We start from the raw sequence: 21,210 nt of genomic DNA, 5'->3' as shown, positions 1-21,210 counted from the left end.
TACCTACCTATAAAAAAAATGAAAATAGACAAAAAAAGAACGTGTAAAAACGTAAAAATAGAGAGATCGAGAGCGTGGAGAAGGGCTTGTGTGTTGAGTACAATGAGGGGGCAATAGTGAGGGAAGGGAGGCAGTTGACTGGAAGAGATAGTAGAGAGAGGAGGGGTGGTCAAAATGTAATTAAAAAAACTTTAGGGTTCATGTCCAAGAGATTTGAGAATCTAGCGGTTTTTCACTTTTGACAAGACAACACGAGGACAATACACGGTCGAAAATGTACAAATGTGTGTAACTGTGCAAGTATTTTTCCCTAACATTCACCAAAATGTCACAAGTCTATCTACAAACCACGAAAAGATGATTCTCTCAAGCACAACTGAAGACTGACAAGCATAACTGACAGATGGTAATAGCACAAAAAGAAGCAGCTTTTAGGAATCGGCACAAAGCATTATAAAGTGTTTGAAGCATAATGAAGTATTGTGAAGACATTTCATCAATGGGTTTGCATCCCCACCAAAAAAAACCCTTCTTTTCTAAGGTAAACTTAAACCTAGCTAAGTTGTAATAACAAAACAATCTGTCTCTCTTTTTTGAATAGTCATGTCATCTCTTGAGTTTTACAAATCCGTAACTTTGTGGTAACCATGTGCTATTTTAATGATTTTGCAGTTCTCGACAGTTTTAGGGAACTGAAGGTGGTTCTAGTGACATAATCACTTAAAGCCGCGATATGCAAATAGTTTTTTAGTTAATTATTTCTTTTCGTTTCCTAATTAATTACCCCCTCCCCCAAAAAATTGCATTTTCTTTCTCGCTATCTCTTTGAAACTTTGTCAGTTAAGCACTTAACAGGAGAGATTTTGTAGATAGCAAAGTCAATACTTTTTCTTTATTTGAACGAAAGAACAAAGTGCTGTAAGAACTTCGATATTGACATAAAAAAAACATTATCGTCAATGTGTTAACACTATAGTTCTCTTTTGTATTATTTCTGGATTTTATTTCTTTCTTATGCCTTTAAAGCTTATTCTATCTTTTGTTTTATTGAATAAATATAACTTTTGAAGCTGAAGTTGGGTGATGTTTAACTCTTAGGACTATTTTTATACCTAGGATATAAGTTAAAGTATTAAAGATTCAACTTCAAATACTAAGAGTTAATGATGTACTTTATCAAGGAAACTCTGGTTGCTACTGCTAGATCAGTAACTCCTAAACTATTTTTGTTCCAAGGAGCTAACAATGTATAGTAGCTAGGAAAACCATGCTAGAGGTTTATCTTGCCTACAAACTAAAACATTATACTAGTTTAGGACAATTATACTGCAATAAAAGAGATAGAAACATCGTTATTAATATTATCCAATCCCAGCATCAAAATGTCTACTGACTAAAGGTAAGAAGAGGATTGCAATTTCTATTTCCCATATTTAATGTGCCATAAAGTATTTTGGAATAGACTTGATAGTTGAAATTATTTAAAACAACGAAATACATGACTCACATCAGGGGTTCAAATGTAGGCCTCATGTTCCTTGGACTTTAATGTTTAAAGCTTCAATGAATATTCTTATCTACAACGGCTCGAGACTTCATATATCTACGGCAATATCATTCAACCAAGTCTAGTTTGTGTAAGATGCACATTTGAGAGTTTATAAAAGAATATTGTGCGATAATAAATTGGCAAGCAATTTTGCTCTTAGTATATTATAAAGTTGCAAGTAGCAAGATCACTCTATTGTGCGAGGTTATCTTACCGTCAATTAGAAATGAATTTAATAGTTTACGAATTACGAGCAATTTTATTTGTGACTAATAAATCCTCAAATGACTTCTAAATACTAAGTGATACTAACATGTCACAAGTCACTTGCCAGTCCTAACATTTGTATCCATTTTCATAACTTCTATTTTCTTCGCAAGAATATTCATAAAAATGGTCAGTCTAACTAAATGATGGAAGAGCTTTCACAAAAAAACCTAACTAGACATGTACGATGATCTTGCACACAAATACTGGCAGAGGGAAGAAACTGAGGGTAGCCATGCCCCACACACCCCATTTTTGTTAAACTTATAAGTAATACATTGGACCAACAGAAATTGTGGGTTGTTATTAAAAAAAAGTTTTCAGCTCGAATAAGTATTGGGCTATTATTAAAATAAAAAAAGAGAAGGCAATGGTGTGGTTGTGTGCCTATTACTTGTGGCCTTGTGAGCTAGTTATGCTCAAACCCAAACCTTATAGCATGGGCTAGTTATATTCAAATCCAAACTCTTTTGCAAATAGCCAATCCAAACTCATTTCTGATTCCCAATTTCATATACCATTTACACACGTCCTTGACCTTTCTAGTTCTCTTCTCTATTTTCCTAATTAATGCTTCTTCTCAAAATCAAACCCCTCTAACTCCTAATCTTGATAACTGTTGCTAGCTTTTCAGTTGTCCCAGGTTAGCAAATCTCAATTCGGCAAATAGTAGTTCTCCGGTAAGCTGAAATCAAAACCATAATTATTTTTGTTGTTGACTTAAAATAGTTCTCTTATAGACTATAGTTCAAATATTAATTGTTTGGTACAAGTATTGTGACATTAATTGATACAAGAATTGTGATTTGTGACATTGATATGTTATCTAATTGGGAAATTTGCTTTTAGACACTGTTTTTCCCTATTTGATTTGTAGCATTTTGTTAATTCGTAGCATTTCGTTAATTTCTCAGGTCCTCAAAAAGATTAGTATTTATAGCTTTTGATTATGCAAAAATCAACTACAATAGATACTTTTTTAAGAGGAAACCTCTTTCGCCGCTCATATATGGGGAGCAAAATGTTACCTAAATCCGAAAACTCCTGGTATTGATCGCCCTCTAAAATTTTAAAGATCTCAACTTGAAGAAGTTAATCTTTCTTCCTTGAAGCGTGATCAAGGATTACGCTCACCAATATGGAACTATCATGTGAACCAACAAGATGACATTCATCGCTATTATCTAAGAGCCGGTCCATGTCAACACTGTTTTAAAAAACCTCCGCCTAGTCCGCTTAGGCGTACGCCTAGGCCTAGGCGGTACCTAGGCCACCTAACTAGCGTCTAGGCGGTATTTAGGCTATCCATCTAGATTTTACGAGCGTTTAGGGGAACATTGTCTGCTTATGTGGATTGCACCCTATAGGCCTTGGTTGTGATTTTATGTATTGTAGCCTACACGTCCTCCAAACTCCATTAACCTCTAAATATGAACACCACTACCTCCTCCGACCTTCAGCAAAACCTTATCGATCACCACTTAAATGAAGAAAGAAATCCACCTAGACACTAGTTAGGCATCTAAGCTTTCTATAACATTAACATTCACTATCAATTATTGTAATTAAAAATAAAAAAAGAAAACATCTTAGACTCTAGCCTTGTTAATTATTGTTTTGGCTATTTAGTATCTAAGTATGCATTGATTTATTGTGGAACTAAGATTGCTATCTTTTTTTAAAATTTGTATGAATTTAAAACATATTTTTATCAATTATTATAATTAAATAATTTAAAAATAGTCAAAGGCACTGCATAGGCGTATGCCTAGAGGTTTAGGTGCTAGGTGTTCGCTCAAACGCCTAGTCGACTAGTGCCTTCTGTAACATTGTCGAGCTCTCCCGATCTCTATAACTACTAACAAGATAAAGAGTACTTCTTAAATATCTATTTAAGTTAGTTAACAACAGTAACTTAAACTTAAGAAGTGTAAGTTAATAGTAAACTTAAGTTTAAATTTAAGTTTAAGTTAAACTTAAGTTTAAGCTAACAGTAAACTTAAGTTTAAGTTTAAGTTAATATTAAGTTTTTTGTTAATGGTAAACTTAAGTCTAAGTAAACAGTAAACTTAAGTTAGCAGTAAACTTAAGTTTAAGTTTATTGTTAACTTAAACTTAACAGTAACTTATAAGTTAACAGTAATTTGAGTTGAGAATGAGTTTTTCACTGTTGAGATGAACTTATAATTTGAGTTGAGAAGTATAAACATACAAAGAGCTATTGTAATTGGTAAACCAAGCAATTTAGTTAATAGTGTTGGTATTTTTAAGTATTTATGCATCTTTAATTGAGTATATATATATTTATCTTCAAGTATCACAATTAAAAAATAAAAAAGAAAAAAAACGCCTAAAAACCGCTTAGACGCCCGTTTAGACGACTAAGCGTTGGGCGTCAAGTCCGACGCCTAGAAATGCCCAGCGTTTAATGTAACATTGCATGTCAATATAAACTTATAACTTATCCTCTATCCAGTCTGGAGAAGCATCACTGTCATTTTTGTTATTCTTAGTTTGAAATGTTTCCACAATAGCTTGAGTATTCTCCATCTAGTAATGCGCTTTTTTGCTTATCTTATTATCTTTTTAGCAAGCCAACAAGACTCCTCGAACATAATACATAAGTTATTGGAGGCTTTAGAGCTTGGAAAAATATCAAAGATGAAGAACTTGTGTTTTTCTATGTTATAAAATAGTCATAAAAGCAAGCAATGATCTAATGAATGTTTCTCAACATATCTCGAAGTTAATCGAAAAGCACACTTTGAAACAATTAGCAATTAATCAGTGGCGGCATCAAGCATCAATTGACGTAGTCCATTTTATATTTCAAGCTTGTACTTTCTGCGAACTTGATGAAAATGTGAATTTTCCCAATCATGATAACTTTTTAGAACTTATAAAGTAAAATTTTAGACAATGCTTCCGGAAATGCCTTTTATACATCATCCTAATCGAAAAGAAAATTCTTCATGTTTTTTCTTGCAAAGTCAAAAGAGGTTAGAGAATAATTGTGTGATGCAAAATTTTGCATCATTATCGATGGATCTCATGACGAGTCAAAGAGAGAGCAAATGGCCATCGTTTTGAGATTTGTGCATAGAGATGGATTCATACATGAGTGTTTCTTTGGTATGTCCACATACAAGATGCTACATCTTTAACTTTGAAGAATGTCATTGTGTTGTTCTCTCTCACCATAGGGATGTTCAAAACATTAGAGGGCAAGGATACAATGAGGTTAGTAATATAAGAAGTGAATGAAATGGCTTGCAAGTTTTAATTCACAAACAATACCCGTGTGCCTATTATATTCATTGCGTAGTTCATCGCCTTCAACTTGCTCTTCTTGCGACATCTTGAGAAATATCTTATAGTTATCATTTTTCTTTAACTCGGTTATCATCATCAATCATGTTAGGCATTTAATAAATTTAATGATGAATTAAAGGAGACCCAAGCTAATGAATTTGCATCGATGATTGCAAAAATGAAATTGAGATCAGAAGAGGGCTGAATCAAGTTGGCACTTTAAAAAGTGCTGGAGAAAGCAGATGGGGTTCTCATCCAGATTCTATTTCTAGTTTGCTAAAGATGTTCAACGTGCCTTCTATGATTCTAGGTGATCTTGCTAAAGAATGAAATTTCTCTCAACATGCAAAGGCGAACTATGCTTTAAATCATCTATTCTCATTTGATTTTTGATTTCATCTTGCATCACAGGGAGGAGCTTATGAAAATCACTCATCTTCTTCGCCAAGTTCTGCAATGCTAATCTCAAGATATCTTGAATGCAAAGCATCTTGTTTCAAGTACAAGACTGTTGACTTGCATTCCGATTGGAATAAAATTCTTTAAGAAAGCCAAAGCATTTTGTGAGCAACATGATATTGATGGTACGGATATGGATTCTCGATGTGTTGCAAAGCATGGTCGAGCTTCACAGCAAGGAGATCATATTACTATTTGAGCATTATTATCGAGTGGATGTATTTATTCAAACAATTGATTACCAAATGCAAGAACTAAATAGCGAGTTCAATGAGCATACGGTGGAGTTGCTTGTTCTTAGCAACACTTTGGATCCTAAAGAGAGGTTTGTCATTCAACATTGATGGTATTTGTAAACTAGCAAAAAACCATTATATTTTGGGTTTCATAGAGCAAGAACTACTACGTTTGAGAATGGAACTTCAACATTACCATCATGATGTTTGCAATCATACTGATTTACAAAAGTTATCTACTACTCAAGAACTATGTCAAGGCTTATCGAGAACGAGAAAGTCAACTACTTATCAATTTATTGATAGATTGGTTATGCTTGTGCTTACTCCTCCTATATCAACAACAACTATTGAACGAGCATTCTCGATCATAAAGATAGTGAAGGCAAAGCTTCGGAACAAGAGGGAAAATGAATTCTTGAATGATTCCATGATCTTGTACATAGAAAAAGAAATTGCCAAGAAACTTGGCACAAATTCAATCATAGACGAGTATAGTTTAATGAAAGTACGTCGAGCACAACTTAATTTGTTGTTTAAAAGGATACTATGAATTTTGTAGTATGAGAATTGTGGTGCAATCTCTATTCTCTTTATGCTCATGTCATAATGTATTTTGCATCATTTTAGCATAAGTATTTTATAGATTTTGGTTAAATGTGAAACTAAATACGATATAATGTATATTTTGTCTAAATATTTATAAAGTACACATGAATTGTATATTTTCTATGTAAAAAGAAACTTTAGAGTATAGGAGCATGTTGATTCAACGATCAGTAAATATGTTGGAATGATTCAAGCATTCATGAAGATATTTTTCATAGAACTTGTATTACACTTTCACCTACTTACATATATGAAACTTTTTTTATAATTTGTCATATTTGACTTTTTTCCTTTTTTTGGTTTATATACTATGATAATTTTACACGGGATCCCCCAACAAAAAATCCCAAGCTCGCCCGTGCACACAAAACATCAGTGAAAAACAATTCCAATCTAAATGTGACTGAGCTTGTATAGCACTTTAAATAACAGTACAACAAATCAACTACCATCTGCATCACAGAAGTCTTCTTTGAACCTACTAAAAACTGCCAGTATCCTATTTTTCTTCAGCATATAATTACAAATATATATGATACCATCATCTTAGCCCCATTATATCTGATTACCCAGACAAATTTCGATGCCTTTATACAGAACGCATTACATACAACAGAAGAATGACTACTGATGTGTAAACATTTGAAAGATACACTTTATCACTGCATTGGACGTTGCTTCTGAATTCACCTTGGAGTTCAAAACAATGATTACCTAGGGCAAGTAGTGCAACTAAAGCTCACTTTTCACAAATACCACTAATAACTCATGATGTCTCAACCAATTTGTGCAATTTTGTGTATTCCTCCAATCATAATGCCTAATTAAACACTACTGCGATCTTAAAAGCGTTCATCTAATGATCAAACCAAATTTAACTGTCGCTCGAATATTTCCATAACAAAAGATCAGAGTCTTTTTCCAACTCGTATTCCCACAAATCGATCTAACAAATTGAAAACTAACTACAACAGCAATCAAAACAACAAAGATAAAGAAAGGAAAGAGAGCGTACGGTCTCTAGTGATCTGGCGGAAATTCTTGTACTCTGTTCCGCCATAGGACGAGTCAGAATCCGACATCGACATGATTCGAGGAGAAGAAGAATTTGAAGAAGAATTAGGGTTTTTTTTTTTTTTCCTTTTTCACCTCGAGAGGGGATGAGGGAATCTGGAGTCTTTCTCCCACTCTCGGGACGTTGAGAGCAATGATCGATGGGAGAAAGAGAGAGAGAAATATATTATTGTATTGATTAATTTATTGTAAAGGGAGGTGGGGGCGGTGGTTGGAGGGGAGAAGGAGGGAGAAGCAAAGTAAACCGGTGGCTGGTCCGACTTGACCACGAAGGAACCGACGAATGTTAAAAGAGGATCCGTGTCAAGTGCGCGTTGGGAATATAGCGTGGGGTGACCGCTGTCAAAAGGCTTGCCAATTTTGGCTATTTACTCGGTTGTTTGTTAAATAGAAAATAAATAAATTTAAGAACAAAATAATTTAAGAAAGAGAGGCACTAGGGGCGCACACTCTACCACAATCTCAACCACACCACCTCTCTTGCTACAGTACACTGGGCCCACATGAGATTTTAATTTCTAAAATCTCATGTGGGCCCAGTGCACTGTAGCAAGAGAGGTGATGTGGTTGGGAGTGTGGTAGAGGGTGTGCCCCTATCATTATTTTTTAAGAAAATAGTATGAAAAATTTTTGTCAGCGAACCTCACCATATTATTTCCATTGTGTTTAGCCCCAAGTACAATGAGCTTTTATGATTAGCCCTCATTTATTCTGTCTACAAAAAAACCTAAAAATATTCTAAAAATACCCCTCTTCCTCTCCTTTTTCTACTCCTCTCTCTCTCTTGGTGACCGCACCGAGATCCCCCCCACCCACACTCAACACCTCTCCCTAATTCACCCTATCGTACCTCGCATCTCGCTGCCATTATTGATGTTGCTGCTCCCTCCCTCTCTCCTACTCTCTCTCCTCCTCTCGAATCTCTTCTCTCTCTCCTATGTCCCAACCTTACTCTTAACCTTAACATTCATGGTGGCTCCTCCCTCCTCTCTCCTAACCTAATTCCTAACTAGTGTGCACCTCGTGCAAAGTACGACCTTTATTTTTTTTTCAATATAGTAATTATGTATTTAAATATAGTTTTTGTAAGTGCTACAGTAACATTTTTAAATGTTACAGTATCCCGTCTAAGCTACAATAATAATGCTATAGTAATATTTTTGAGCGCTCCGCTCCCGCCTGTGCTGTAATAATAATTCTACAGTAATTTTTCATGTCTGTGCTACAGTAACAAATGCTGCAGTTATTTAATGTGGCATGAATAGTGAATCTTGGGTCCTCTCATTATTATATAGGAATAGATATTCCTCATCTTTCCCTTTTCCTCCTCTTCCCCTTGGCCCGCCTTCTCCCTGTGAGTGGGGCCCAGTCACCACGTGAATGAAGGGAGCCCAGTTTCCGCGTGAATGATTCCGCGTGAACAGTTGTGTTCACGAGTGCACTTCAAAGCGTGTGGGGGCCACATCTCAATGGTATATATATCAAATTGTTTTGTTTTTAGGGTTGTGCAGGAGGCGGTGAAAAGGGCAAGTGCAAGGTGATTACTTTTGCGGCTGCGTGAGCGTGTGTGCGAGTGCAGAGGGGTTCGTGCGGCGGCTTTGGAGCAGTGCGAAGGAAGCTGTGAATTTTTCGGCTAGGTGCAGGAAAATTTTGTTGGCGGCTACAGAGAAAAACACTGCGGGATAAAAAGAGTCGCCTGTCCCTTTGTAGAGAGAGATTAAGAGGGATTTGAGAGTTTGTTTGAGATGGTTTAGATTGTGAGATTGTAAACCCTAATTGTATCTCTCCCTCTAATAGTAGATCTCCCCCCTCCTTACCCCGTGGACGTAGGCAGTTTGCCGAACCACGTAAAATTGGTTTGTTTGAGTTTGTGGCCATTGTAATAGTTTTTAGGATCCCTCGACGCACAGTCCTAGAGCTGACGAGAGGAAGAGCTAATATCCCACTTTGATGGGATATTAGGCTTCAGATTCTTATTCCCTTTGAGAAACAAGAATTCTTATCGATCTTTCTCTCTTGTTGTGCACCAGAAACTCTGCCGAAATTTCCGCTGCGCACAACAAGTGGTATCAGAGCCCAGATTCCAGATCTAGGGTTTGGTTGGAGGAGTAGATCAATTTGGAGGCTCGTTTAGGGCTTCGTTGGTGATAAAGGTGGGATCTTTTGGTAAAGCCTCTATCTTTTTAGTTTTGGATCTATCCTTTGTTCGTTGGTGCGTAAGATGTCGGGGAAAGAAGGTGCTTCGGGTGTCGAGAGTGGTGCTTCTGGCGTGAAGACTATTCAGAGTTTGAATATCCACTCTATGAAGATAGATGTGGAGAAATTTAATGGCACAAACAACTTTGGATTATGGAGATGCGAGGTTTTGGATGCGCTGAACGCGCAGAATTTGGAGGATACCTTGGAGTTAGATGGCAAGCCAGATGACGTTGAAGAGAAGGTTTGGAAAAATATGAATCGAACGGCGTGTGGTGTGATTAGGTCTTGTTTGACTCAAGATCTAAAATATGATGTGATGAATGAGACTTCTGCGAAGAAGATTTGGGAGATTCTCGAAAGCAAGTATCTGACAAAGAGTGTTGAGAATCGCTTGCATTTGAAGATGAGACTTTATCGTTTCCAGTTGAAGAAGGGAACCTCCATTAGAGATCACATGAACCACTACACGAAGCTTCTTGCGGATTTGACGAATGTGGATATCATAATTGAGGATGAGGACAAGGCGTTACTGTTGTTAAGTTCCTTACCTGACGAGGAATATGAAACCTTCATCCTTACTCTGATTAATGGGAAGGCATCTCTTTCGTATAGTGAGGTCACTACTGCATTGGTGAATTATCAGCTTCGGAAGAAGGATAAGGAGACTTCGACTGAGTCGGTAGCAGAGGCGTTGGTCGCAAGAGGGAAGGGTCCAAACCGAAAGAATTGGAAGTTACAGTCTAGAGTAGGAAAAGATCAGTGTGCTTGGTGCAAGGAGACTGGTCATTGGAAGAAAGACTGCCCAAAGCTCGACGAATGGATGAAGAATAAGCAGAAAGGGAAAGGGAAGCAACCATCATCAGAAGCAAACATCGTATTGGATGGTAATAATTCTGACTCTTCTATTTATTCGCTTTCTATCAGTCCTACAGATAGCTATTCGGAGGAATCTGAATGGATGTTAGATAGTGGTGCGACATATCATGTGTGCCCTAGAAGGGAATGGTTCTTCAGTTTTGAGAAGCTGGTGGATAGTGGTGTGGTGTACATGGCTGATAACCGTGCATGCCAGATCCTTGGGATAGGAAGAATTCGCATAAAAATATTTGACGGGGCTGTTAGGGAGTTAAATGATGTGAGATATGTTCCTTCTTTGAGGAAGAACTTGATCTCAATTGGAGCTTTGGTTGGAGAGTGTCTAAAGGTTCGTGTTGAGGACATGGTTCTCGGGATTGCGAGAGACTCTCATATTTTGATGAAGGGCGTCAGGAGAAATAACCTGTATTACTTGACTGGAGGTATAGTGGCAGGTGGAGAGCTGACGACTTCTGTTGATTCGACTAGACTGCGGTATTTGGGGCTTGACCATTCCAGTATTGATTCCTCGCATAAATTGAAAGACTAGACTGCGGTATTTGGGGCTTGACCATTCCAGTATTGATTCCTCGCATAGATTGAAAGAGGGGACAAAGACCTACAGTTTGAAGTCCAGTGAACATGTTGATGTGGGCAAGAAGACCGAGGTGAAGTGTGGCACCTCTATTCACCGTGCTAAGGGTCGTTCTGGAGGAGTTCACGTGGATGTTTGGGGGCCTTCCAAGGGGGCATCATCGGGAGGTAATAGGCGTTTGGTTTCCTTTGTTGGTGGCTGTTCTAGGCGGTTTGGGTTGCAACCAAATCCCCGATGGATAAAGTCCTAGTAGTCTCTAACAATTTGAAGAAGTGTGTGATAGACAGAAAGGTGAAGGTACTCCATTCTGGTGGGAGGTACAAGATGGACCTGTTTCTGTATTGGAGCCGAGCTCACAGCATTTCGAGACACTTCGTTGGAAAGGAAATCTTGGGGCAACTAGCTAGGGGAAAGTCCTAGTAGTATCCAACAGATTGAAGAAGTGTGTGATAGACAGAAAGGTGAAGGTACTCTATTCTGGTGGGAGGTACAAGATGACCTATTTCTGTATTGGAGCCGAGCTCACGGTATTTCGAGACACTTCGTTAGAAAGGAAATCTTGGGACAACTAGAAGAAGTGTGAATAGACAGAAAGGTGAAGGTAACTCTATTCTGGTGGGAGGTACAAGATGACCTATTTCTGTATTGGAGCCGAGCTCACGGTATTTCGAGACACTTCGTTAGAAAGGAAATCTTGGGACAACTAGATAGAGTGACAAATTTGGAGAACCGTACCTTTCTGGAGGAGGATCGGTGTTTGTTGTCGAGCAATGGTTTGCAGAAGAGTTTCTGGACAGAGGCTTCGACATATTTGGGTCATCCTATTAAAGAGTTGTCAACTGCTGTGATTGGAGGTAAAACTCCATTAGAAGATAGGTCTGGTAGTGTCACTTCGGTTGAGGCTTCGATGAGGGAGCTATTTGACTCTCAGCAGGTGGAGAGTTTTGGACAGACCTTAGAGGTATCGCAGCGGGTGGAGATGGATGCTACTCCACATCGGGTTAAGATTACTCCAGATCATTCTGCATTGGTTGGGATTTCAGCTGAGGTGACACAGCGTGGAAGTCATTTGGATTCGGATGCAGATGATGAGTTGGGTTTTGACTCGAGTGCAGCTGATAGATGCAGTTTGGATATGACCATTGGTTCACCTCAGGTGGAGGTGTTTGAGGCCATTGGAGGTGCTATCAGCCGCAGAGTTGATGATATTGGAGAAGGGTTGCGAACTCTTCTAGTGGATTGAGGCCTTTGGAGACTATTTGGGTGAACTACGTTCGGCTTGATTCCTTAGGCAAGAGGATACATAGGCAGTCTTTACGATGCAGCCGGTTTGGGTTTTGATGGGGGTGAGATCGATTTGGTGAGTTGATACCGATATTTGGAGAGTGTTTGCACTCTCATTTGGGTTCTCGACTTGTTATGGATTGAGTCTGTTGTCGTGAATTGTTTCACTTCGTACTGGACACAACAAGTGAGACATTTGTTTTGGTTGGTGTCGGCTCAGTTTTGAGAAAACTTCGCCGATGTGGAGAATTGTGAACGAATGGGATGTGTGGTGGGCCAGACCCACGTGACCTCAAAACTCTCCGCGTGAAGAGAGTTCACGAGCCCACAAATGACCGTTTTTCGTTGCAAACATAAATGAAAATAGCCCACCCGAAGTCGCATCAGAACTTTATAAATACCCTTCTAGGGTTTCGTGAAGGATTGGTGCATGTGGAGGCGGTGAAAAGGGGTACAAGCAAGAGATTGATTTGTGCGGCTACAGAGAGCTAGTGCAAGAGCAGGCTTGGTGAAAAAGTACAGAGGGGAATTGCGGCTATCTCTCTCCATTGGGTTCGGTGCAAGTGCAAAAGGCAGAGGCTTGGACCGCGTGCAAAAGGCTGTTGTGGATTTTTCTTGGGCTTCGTGCAGAGGAGAAAAATCCTATTTGGTGGCTGTTTTTTGTGAGATATTAGAGAGTTAGTTTGAGGGTTTATTTTGTGAGATTGTAAACCTATTTGTATTCTTTTCCTCTCTAATAGTAGATCTCCCCCTCCTTGCCCCGTGGACGTAGGCAGTTTGCCGAACCACGTAAAATTGGTTGTTTGAGTTTGTGGCCATTGTAATAGTTTTTTAGGATCCCTCGACGCGCAGTCCTAGAGCTGACGAGAGGAAGAGCTAATATCCCACTTTGATGGGATATTAGGCTTTCAGATTCTTGTTCCCTTTGAGAAACAAGAATTCTTATCGATCTTTCTCTCTTATTGTGCACCAGAAACTCTGCCGAAATTTCCGCTGCGCACAACAAGTGGTATCAGAGCCCAGATTCCAGATCTAGGGTTTGGTTGGAGGAGTAGATCAATTTGGAGGCCCGTTTAGGACTTCGTTGGTGATAAAGGTGGGATCTTTTGGTAAAGACTCTATCTTTCAGTTTTGGATCTATTCTTTGTTCGTTGGTGCGTAAGATGTCGGGGAAAGAAGGTGCTTCGGGTGTCGAGAGTGGTGCTTCTGGCGTGAAGACTATTCAGAGTTTGAATATCCACTCTATGAAGATAGATGTGGAGAAGTTTAATGGCACAAACAATTTTGGATTATGGAGATGCGAGGTTTTGGATGCGCTGAACGCGCAGAATTTGGAGGATACCTTGGAGTTAGATGGCAAGATACATTGGAGTTAGATGGCAAGCCAGATGAGATTGAAGAGAAGGTTTGGAAAAAGATGAATCGAACGGCGTGTGGTGTGATTAGGTCTTGTTTGACTCAAGATCTAAAATATGATGTGATGAATGAGACTTCTGCGAAGAAGATTTGGGAGATTCTCGAAAGCAAGTATTTGACCAAGAGTGTGGAAAATCGCTTGCATTTGAAGAGGAGGCTTTATCGTTTCCAATTAAAGAAGGGAACCTCCATTAGAGATCACATGAACCACTACACGAAGCTTCTTGCGGATTTGGCGAATGTGGATGTCAAGATTGAAGATGAGGACAAGGCGTTGCTGTTGTTGAGTTCCTTGCCCGACGAGGAATATGAGACCTTCGTTCTTACTCTGATTAATGGGAAGGCATCTCTTTCGTATAGTGAGGTCACTGCTGCATTGGTGAATTATCAGCTTCGGAAGAAGGATAAGGAGACTTCGACTGAGTCGGTAGCAGAGGCGTTGGTCGCAAGAGGGAAGGGTCCAAACCGAAAGAATTGGAAGTTACAGTCTAGAGTAGGAAAAGATCAGTGTGCTTGGTGCAAGGAGACTGGTCATTAGAAGAAAGATTGCCCAAAGCTCGACGAATGGATGAAGAATAAGCAGAAAGGGAAAGGGAAGCAACCATCATCAGAAGCAAACATCGTATTGGATGGTAATAATTCTGACTCTTCTATTTATTCGCTTTCTATCAGTCCTACAGATAGCTATTCGGAGGAATCTGAATGGATGTTAGATAGTGGTGCGACATATCATGTGTGCCCTAGAAGGGAATGGTTCTTCAGTTTTGAGAAGCTGGTGGATAGTGGTGTGGTGTACATGGCTGATAACCGTGCATGCCAGACCCTTGGGATAGGAAGAATTCGCATAAAAATATTTGACGGGGCTGTTAGGGAGTTAAATGATGTGAGATATGTTCCTTCTTTGAGGAAGAACTTGATCTCAATTGGAGCTTTGGTTGGAGAGTGTCTAAAGGTTCGTGTTGAGGACATGGTTCTCGGGATTGCGAGAGACTCTCATATTTTGATGAAGGGCGTCAGGAGAAATAACCTGTATTACTTGACTGGAGGTATAGTGGCAGGGGGGGAGCTGTCCAGTATTGATTCCTCGCATAGATTAAAAGAGGGTGTAAAGACCTGCAATTTAAAGTCCAGTGAACATGTTGATGTGAGCAAGAAGACCGAGGTGAAGTTTGGCACCTCTATTCACCGTGCTAAGGGTCGTTCTGGAGGAGTTCACGTGGATGTTTGGGGGCCTTCCAAGGGGGCATCATTGGGAGGTAATAGGCATTTGATTTCCTTTGTTGGTGACTGTTCTAGGCGTGTTTGGGTTGCAACCAAATCCACTTTGGAGAAAGTCCTAGTAGTATCCAACAGATTGAAGAAGTGTGTAATAGACAGAAAGGTGAAGGTACTCCATTCTGGTAGGAGGTACAAGATGGACCTATTTCTGTATTGGAGCCGAGCTCACGGCATTTCGAGATACTTCGTTGGAAAGGAAATCTTGGGGCAACTAGATAGGGTGGCAAATTTGGAGAACCGTGCCTTACTGGAGGAGGATCGGTATTTGTGGTTGAGCAATGGTTTGCAGAAGAGTTTCTGGACTGAGACTTCGACATATTTGGGTCATCCTATTATAGAGTTGTCAACTGCTGTGATTGGAAGTAAAACTTTATTAGAAGATAGGTCTGGTGGTGTCACTTTGGTTGAGGCTTCGATGAGGGAGCTAATTGACTCTCAGCAGGTGGAGAGTTTTGAACAGACCTTAGATGTATCGCAGCGGGTGGAGATTGATGCTACTCCACATTGGGTGAATATTACTCCAGATCATTCTGTATTGGTTGGGATTCCAGCTGAGGTGACACAGCGTGGGAGTCATTTGAATTCGGATGCGGATGATGAGTTGGGTTTTGATTCGAGTGCAGCTGATAGATATAGTTTGGATATGGCCATTGGTTCACCTCAGGTGGAGGTGTTTGAGGCCATTGGAGGTGCTATCAGCCGCAGAGTTGATGATATTGGAGAAGGGTTGCAAACTCTTCTATTAGATTGAGGTCATTCACGGTCATTTGGGTGAACTACGTTCGGCTTGATTCCTTAGGCAAGAGGATACGTAGGCAGTCTTTATGATGCAGCCGGTTTGGATTAGTTGATTTTGATGGGGGTGAGATTGTTTGGACTCTCGTTCGGGTTCTCGACTTATTGTGGATTGCGTTCGTACTGGACACAACAAGTGGGACATTTGGTTGCTTTGGTGTCGCATCAGTTTTGGAAAAACTTCGCCGAGGTGGAGAATTGTGAGTGGGGCCCAGTCACCACGTGAATGAAGGGAGCCCAGTTTCCGCGTGAATGATTCCGCGTGAACAGTTGTGTTCACGAGTGCACTTCAAAGTGCGTGGGGGCCACATCTCAATGGTATATATATAAAATTGTTTTGTTTTTTAGGGTTGTGTAGGAGGCGGTGAAAAGGGCAAGTGCAAGGTGATTACTTTTGCGGCTGCGTGAGCGTGTGTGCGAGTGCAGAGGGGTTCGTGCGGCGGCTTTGGAGCAGTGCGAAGGAAGCTGTGAATTTTTCGGCTAGGTGCAGGAAAATTTTGTTGGCGGCTACAGAGAAAAACACTGCGGGATAAAAAGAGTCGCCTGTCCCTTTGTAGAGAGAGATTAAGAGGGATTTGAGAGTTTGTTTGAGATGGTTTAGATTGTGAGATTGTAAACCCTAATTGTATCTCTCCCTCTAATAGTAGATCTCCCCCCTTCTTGCCCCGTGGACGTAGGCAGTTTGTCGAACCACGTAAAATTGGTTTGTTTGAGTTTGTGGTCATTGTAATAGTTTTTAGGATCCCTCGACGCGCAGTCCTAGAGCTGACGAGAGGAAGAGCTAATATCCCACTTTGATGGGATATTAGGCTTCAGATTCTTGTTCCCTTTGAGAAACAAGAATTCTTATCGATCTTTCTCTCTTATTGTGCACCAGAAACTCTGCCGAAATTTCCGCTGCGCACAACACTCCCTCTCCCACTTTTCCCTCCCCACTACCGACCTCAAGTGCGCTCTTCAACCCCGCCCCCGAACTTGAGCGCACCCTCCTAACCTTTTTTTATGAAGATTTTCATTAATTAAAGGAAGATGTTGTAGAGTACACTAACTTATAAAATAGGGCAGATGATCTCTCTAAGTAATAGGCTCAACAAGTGATAAACCCTTCTATGCTAGACTATGTGCTATAGAATTACCTTTCTCCTAATATGCTTGAAAATGCAACTCCGAAAATGAGTGCTCCACTCTTTAATCTCATCAATTACAGCACCATATAACGTCTTACATTGTATGTGAATACTAAGCTCTTGAATGATCTCTAAAGCATTAATGTCCACCATGATGCCCTGAAATCTAATCTCCTTGGGTACTTTCATTCCCTTTAATATTGTCATTGCTTCCACCCATTGAATAGAATTATTATTGTATGTCCTCCCTGCATAAGCAACTTGTACTAGCCCATGATAATCAAGAAACACACATCCCACAGCTGCTTTCCCATCCTCGCATAATGTTCCATCATTGTTTATATTTAATACATCCATAGGAGGGGGCTCCCAAATATCTTGAAAATTATATGCAAACACAATATTAGTTTTGCTTGCCAACAAGTACTCTCTCACCAAGTTTTGAGTATTAAATATAATAGCATCTTCAGTAAACTCACTATCACCAACTCTATAGTGATTACGATTGTACCAAAGTGCCCACATTAACCCAATCATAATCTCTATTTCACCTTTACTTAGCAAGAGGAATCATTTTGACAGCCAATTCACCATATTAAAGTAAGTCAGTTAAAAAATATCCATACAGGCTTTCTCCCATATTTTCCTAAAAAATAGGCACTGTAAAAATATATGATTTATGAATTTTTATAATATGTTCTCCACAATTGAAGCAACCACTTCCCATGACAATCCTTTTTCTCTGTAATGCTTCTTTTGAAGGTATAATTTCATGATCAGCGCTCCAAATAAAATTGTTGTAGCGGATCAATAGAGATATGGACCACAACCTCTTTCAAATTCCCTCAATCATGTAATGCAAATGATGGCGTTGACAGTGAAGACCCAAGATTCACATTCTAACCATTAGGCCAAACTCACTGAAAATGTCCCTTTCTTCTTCACAGACTAGATAGATTTGTCTTCGGGCTTCAACAGCAGAAGCGATATTTTTTTATCAAAAAAATATCCTTCACTATATCATAATCTCATTGTTCTGTTTCCTCATCCATGAGGGCCATAGCACTACATCTTGGTAACCGAGTGATACTGGAGTTTTAATCATTTTATGTCCAATCTATTGACCCCCCTGGCCCCCGTACTTGAATTGATATTTCATTCCCTACCCATCATTTCAACCTACTCTTCAATAAATTTAGAGCACTTCATATGCTCTTCTAAGTTGTCAATGCGTTCATTTGGACATTTTGCATTAAGGACTTTCATATTATAGAAATATTTTGCTTTTAACACCTTTTCATCAATAGAATTAGGATTTTGGAGAAGCCTTCATCCTTGTTTGGTGATCACAGCATGGTTAAAGACTTCAATCTCTAAATCTCGTACCCCCACTTCATTATGATCAGCACAAGAACCTCCAACATTATCTAACGAATTCTTCGTTCATTCTCTTTCTAGCCCCACCAAAATCTACTAATCATGAATTTAATTATTGGGGGAGATTAAGAGGCAATTGAAAACAACCCACTACATGCAGGGAGAGCTTGTGCAATGGATTTTATTAGGCTCTCCCTTCCAGCTTGCGATAATATTTTCTCTTTTCATTCCTTAATTTTTGTCCAAACACAGTCCTTGATACTCTAGAATGAAGTCTACTTATTTCTCCCTTACAACAACGACAAGCCTAGGTATTTATCATTTTACAATATTGATTGAATGCCCAATTCACTACTAGCTGCTGTGGATACATTAGTACTAAAGAACAATGATGATTTTGTTATATTCGCTTGCTATCCGGATGTCACTTCATAAGATTTCAAATTTTCTTTTAAATTTTCACACTCCTCGATGATAGCTTGCATGACAAAGTGGCTATCATCTGTACATAGTAAGTGAGATGCACAAAAATTATGATGACAGATAGAAATTCCATGCAAATAGAAATTCTATTTACCTTTAGTGAATAATGCTGCTAGGCCCTCCACACAAATAAGAAAAAGATATGAGGATAAGGGAATGCCCCTTGAAGAGGTGATAGTACTATGAGGATTCTCATTAATCATTACTTAATATAACACTAGAGATACATTGCATGATCCAATCGATCCATATTGGACTAAAACCCAAGAGGAGTATCATTTCTTCCAAAAAGTGACATTCAACGTGACCATATGCCTTACCATATCAATTTTTGTTGCTAAGGATCCTCTAGCTCTAAATATTTTGTTCTTTAAGTACTGGAACAATTCATAAGATACAAGAATATTGTCAGTAATAAGTTGCCCTAGGATAACAGCACTTTCAGTTGGAGAGATAACGGGTAGTACCATCTTCAATCTATTAGCCATCACATTTGAAATAATTTTATACATAAAATTACATAAACTAATAGGATGAAAATTAGCCACAAGGTTTGGGCTAAGACATTTAGGAAATAAGGCAATATGGGTATTATTCAACTCATTAGCCATATGCCATGAATTTAAAAAAAAATATTTAACAACAATACAACACGATTACTACCACAAAGAAATACTATTTAACCCATTAGATGTTAGCTACATAGATTATTTGTTAAATTTAACAAATGAATATTAGATATATGAATCACCTAAATATACTCTAAAAATTATCACTTTTGGTAGTTATAGTACAATCTTAATAAGTACACCATAACCTTAACACATAGACCATAACTTTAATAAGTATGGCATAGCCTTAATAGATACATACATATCAAAATCATGAAATTGCATTCATTTAAACAAATGGTGGCAACCTTATTAAATAAACCATAGATCTTAGGAGGCACATACCTTTTTAATTTGAATAAAAGCGATTATTCGATTTCAAAGGGAAAAAACAGGGTGAGAAATAAAAATATATAAATATCAATTTTATTTCATAGGGATTTGACACCTAGTATAATAGGTTTGGATCATATTCACCAGTAATTTCATTTTAATAGGATTTTATTCTAACCACTGCTAAATTCAAGTCAAATCCAATAACAATGGGTTTGGAGTATAGATCCTCAAGATATTATACATTGTTAGGAATCTTGACCCCAATATTAGTTTATTTTGATGATAACAAATATTATATATTGTATATATTATGTGCTAACATTTGTTTTGCAGTATCAGAGTTATATCAATAATTATATTCAAAGAGATACTCAAGATATAGATGAGTTCAATGCAAAATGAAGCAAAGAAGAAGATATGCTTTATTATCAAAATATAATTTTATATTTTCTTTGCTTAGAAATTTTTACAAGCCTTGATCACTCACACACATGCACACACATAGTGTTAGAACACACTAACACATGCTTAGTGTGTTGGTTAACAATAGAAATCCCCTATGTTAGCCATTAGAGTTTATAGATATTAAGTGAGTCTTAAAACATTTTATTTACACCCCTTAGAAATTAGTATCTGGAATAACTTAAAAGACCAAAGTTGTAGGTCTCTTCAAGAGCTTTCCAACAAATCTTAAATCACCTCATTCCCATATCGGATGAGAAAGTTACAGTCAAAATACTAACCAGATATAACAACCAGAAACAGAGAGTCTGAAAAATCTCTGTCTGGTCGACCAGATATGTACCTGGTCGACCAGAGGCTCCAGACTCGGACAGAAATTCCAGAATTTCTCTGTCTGGTCGACCAGGCCTCAATATGGTCGACCAGACAGTGCTTCCAACAGCTATATTTTTCAAATGAATATGAACGTTTTGTGAACGTTTTTGGCAGTTATTTTTGAATATTTTTGAACGAAAATTATACCTATAAATAGGTGTTAAGTTCTGAAAATTGATCTCTATTCTTTGATATAAACTTGAGTTTTTCTTGACTTCTTAAGATCATTTCTGAAGAGAAAAACTGAGTGAAATTTTAAGCAAAGAAGAAGATATACTTTATTGTCAAAATATAATTTTATATTTTCTTTGCTTAGAAATTTTTACAAGCCTTGATCACTCACACACATGCACACACATAGTATTAGAACACACTAACAAATGCTTAGTGTGTTGGTTATCAATAGAAGTCCCCTATGTTAGCTATTAGAGTTTATAGATATTAAATGAGTCTTAAAATATTTTATTTATACCCCTTATCAATTAGAATCTGGAAAAACTCAAAAGAATAA

The 21,210-nt window shown here is 38.4% G+C and overlaps 1 protein-coding gene across 1 annotated transcript in view; it reads right to left on the bottom strand.

Moving 5' to 3' along the window:
* The window catches only part of LOC109837087 (SNARE-interacting protein KEULE), a 34,290-nt gene extending 26,519 nt beyond the window's left edge, over positions 1–7,771 (bottom strand). Inside the window, exon 1 of the mRNA XM_020405173.1 lies at positions 7,448–7,771. Coding sequence (XP_020260762.1) covers positions 7,448–7,520 — 73 coding nt within the window. The 5' untranslated portion in view covers positions 7,521–7,771. The remainder of the gene's footprint in view (positions 1–7,447) is intronic.

Source organism: Asparagus officinalis, chromosome 4 (assembly GCF_001876935.1).
Source record: "Asparagus officinalis chromosome 4, Aspof.V1, whole genome shotgun sequence".
Classification (NCBI taxonomy): Eukaryota; Viridiplantae; Streptophyta; class Magnoliopsida; order Asparagales; family Asparagaceae; genus Asparagus; species Asparagus officinalis.
Note: the sequence above shows the minus strand (reverse complement) of the source record. Positions and strands in the feature narration are given on the sequence as shown.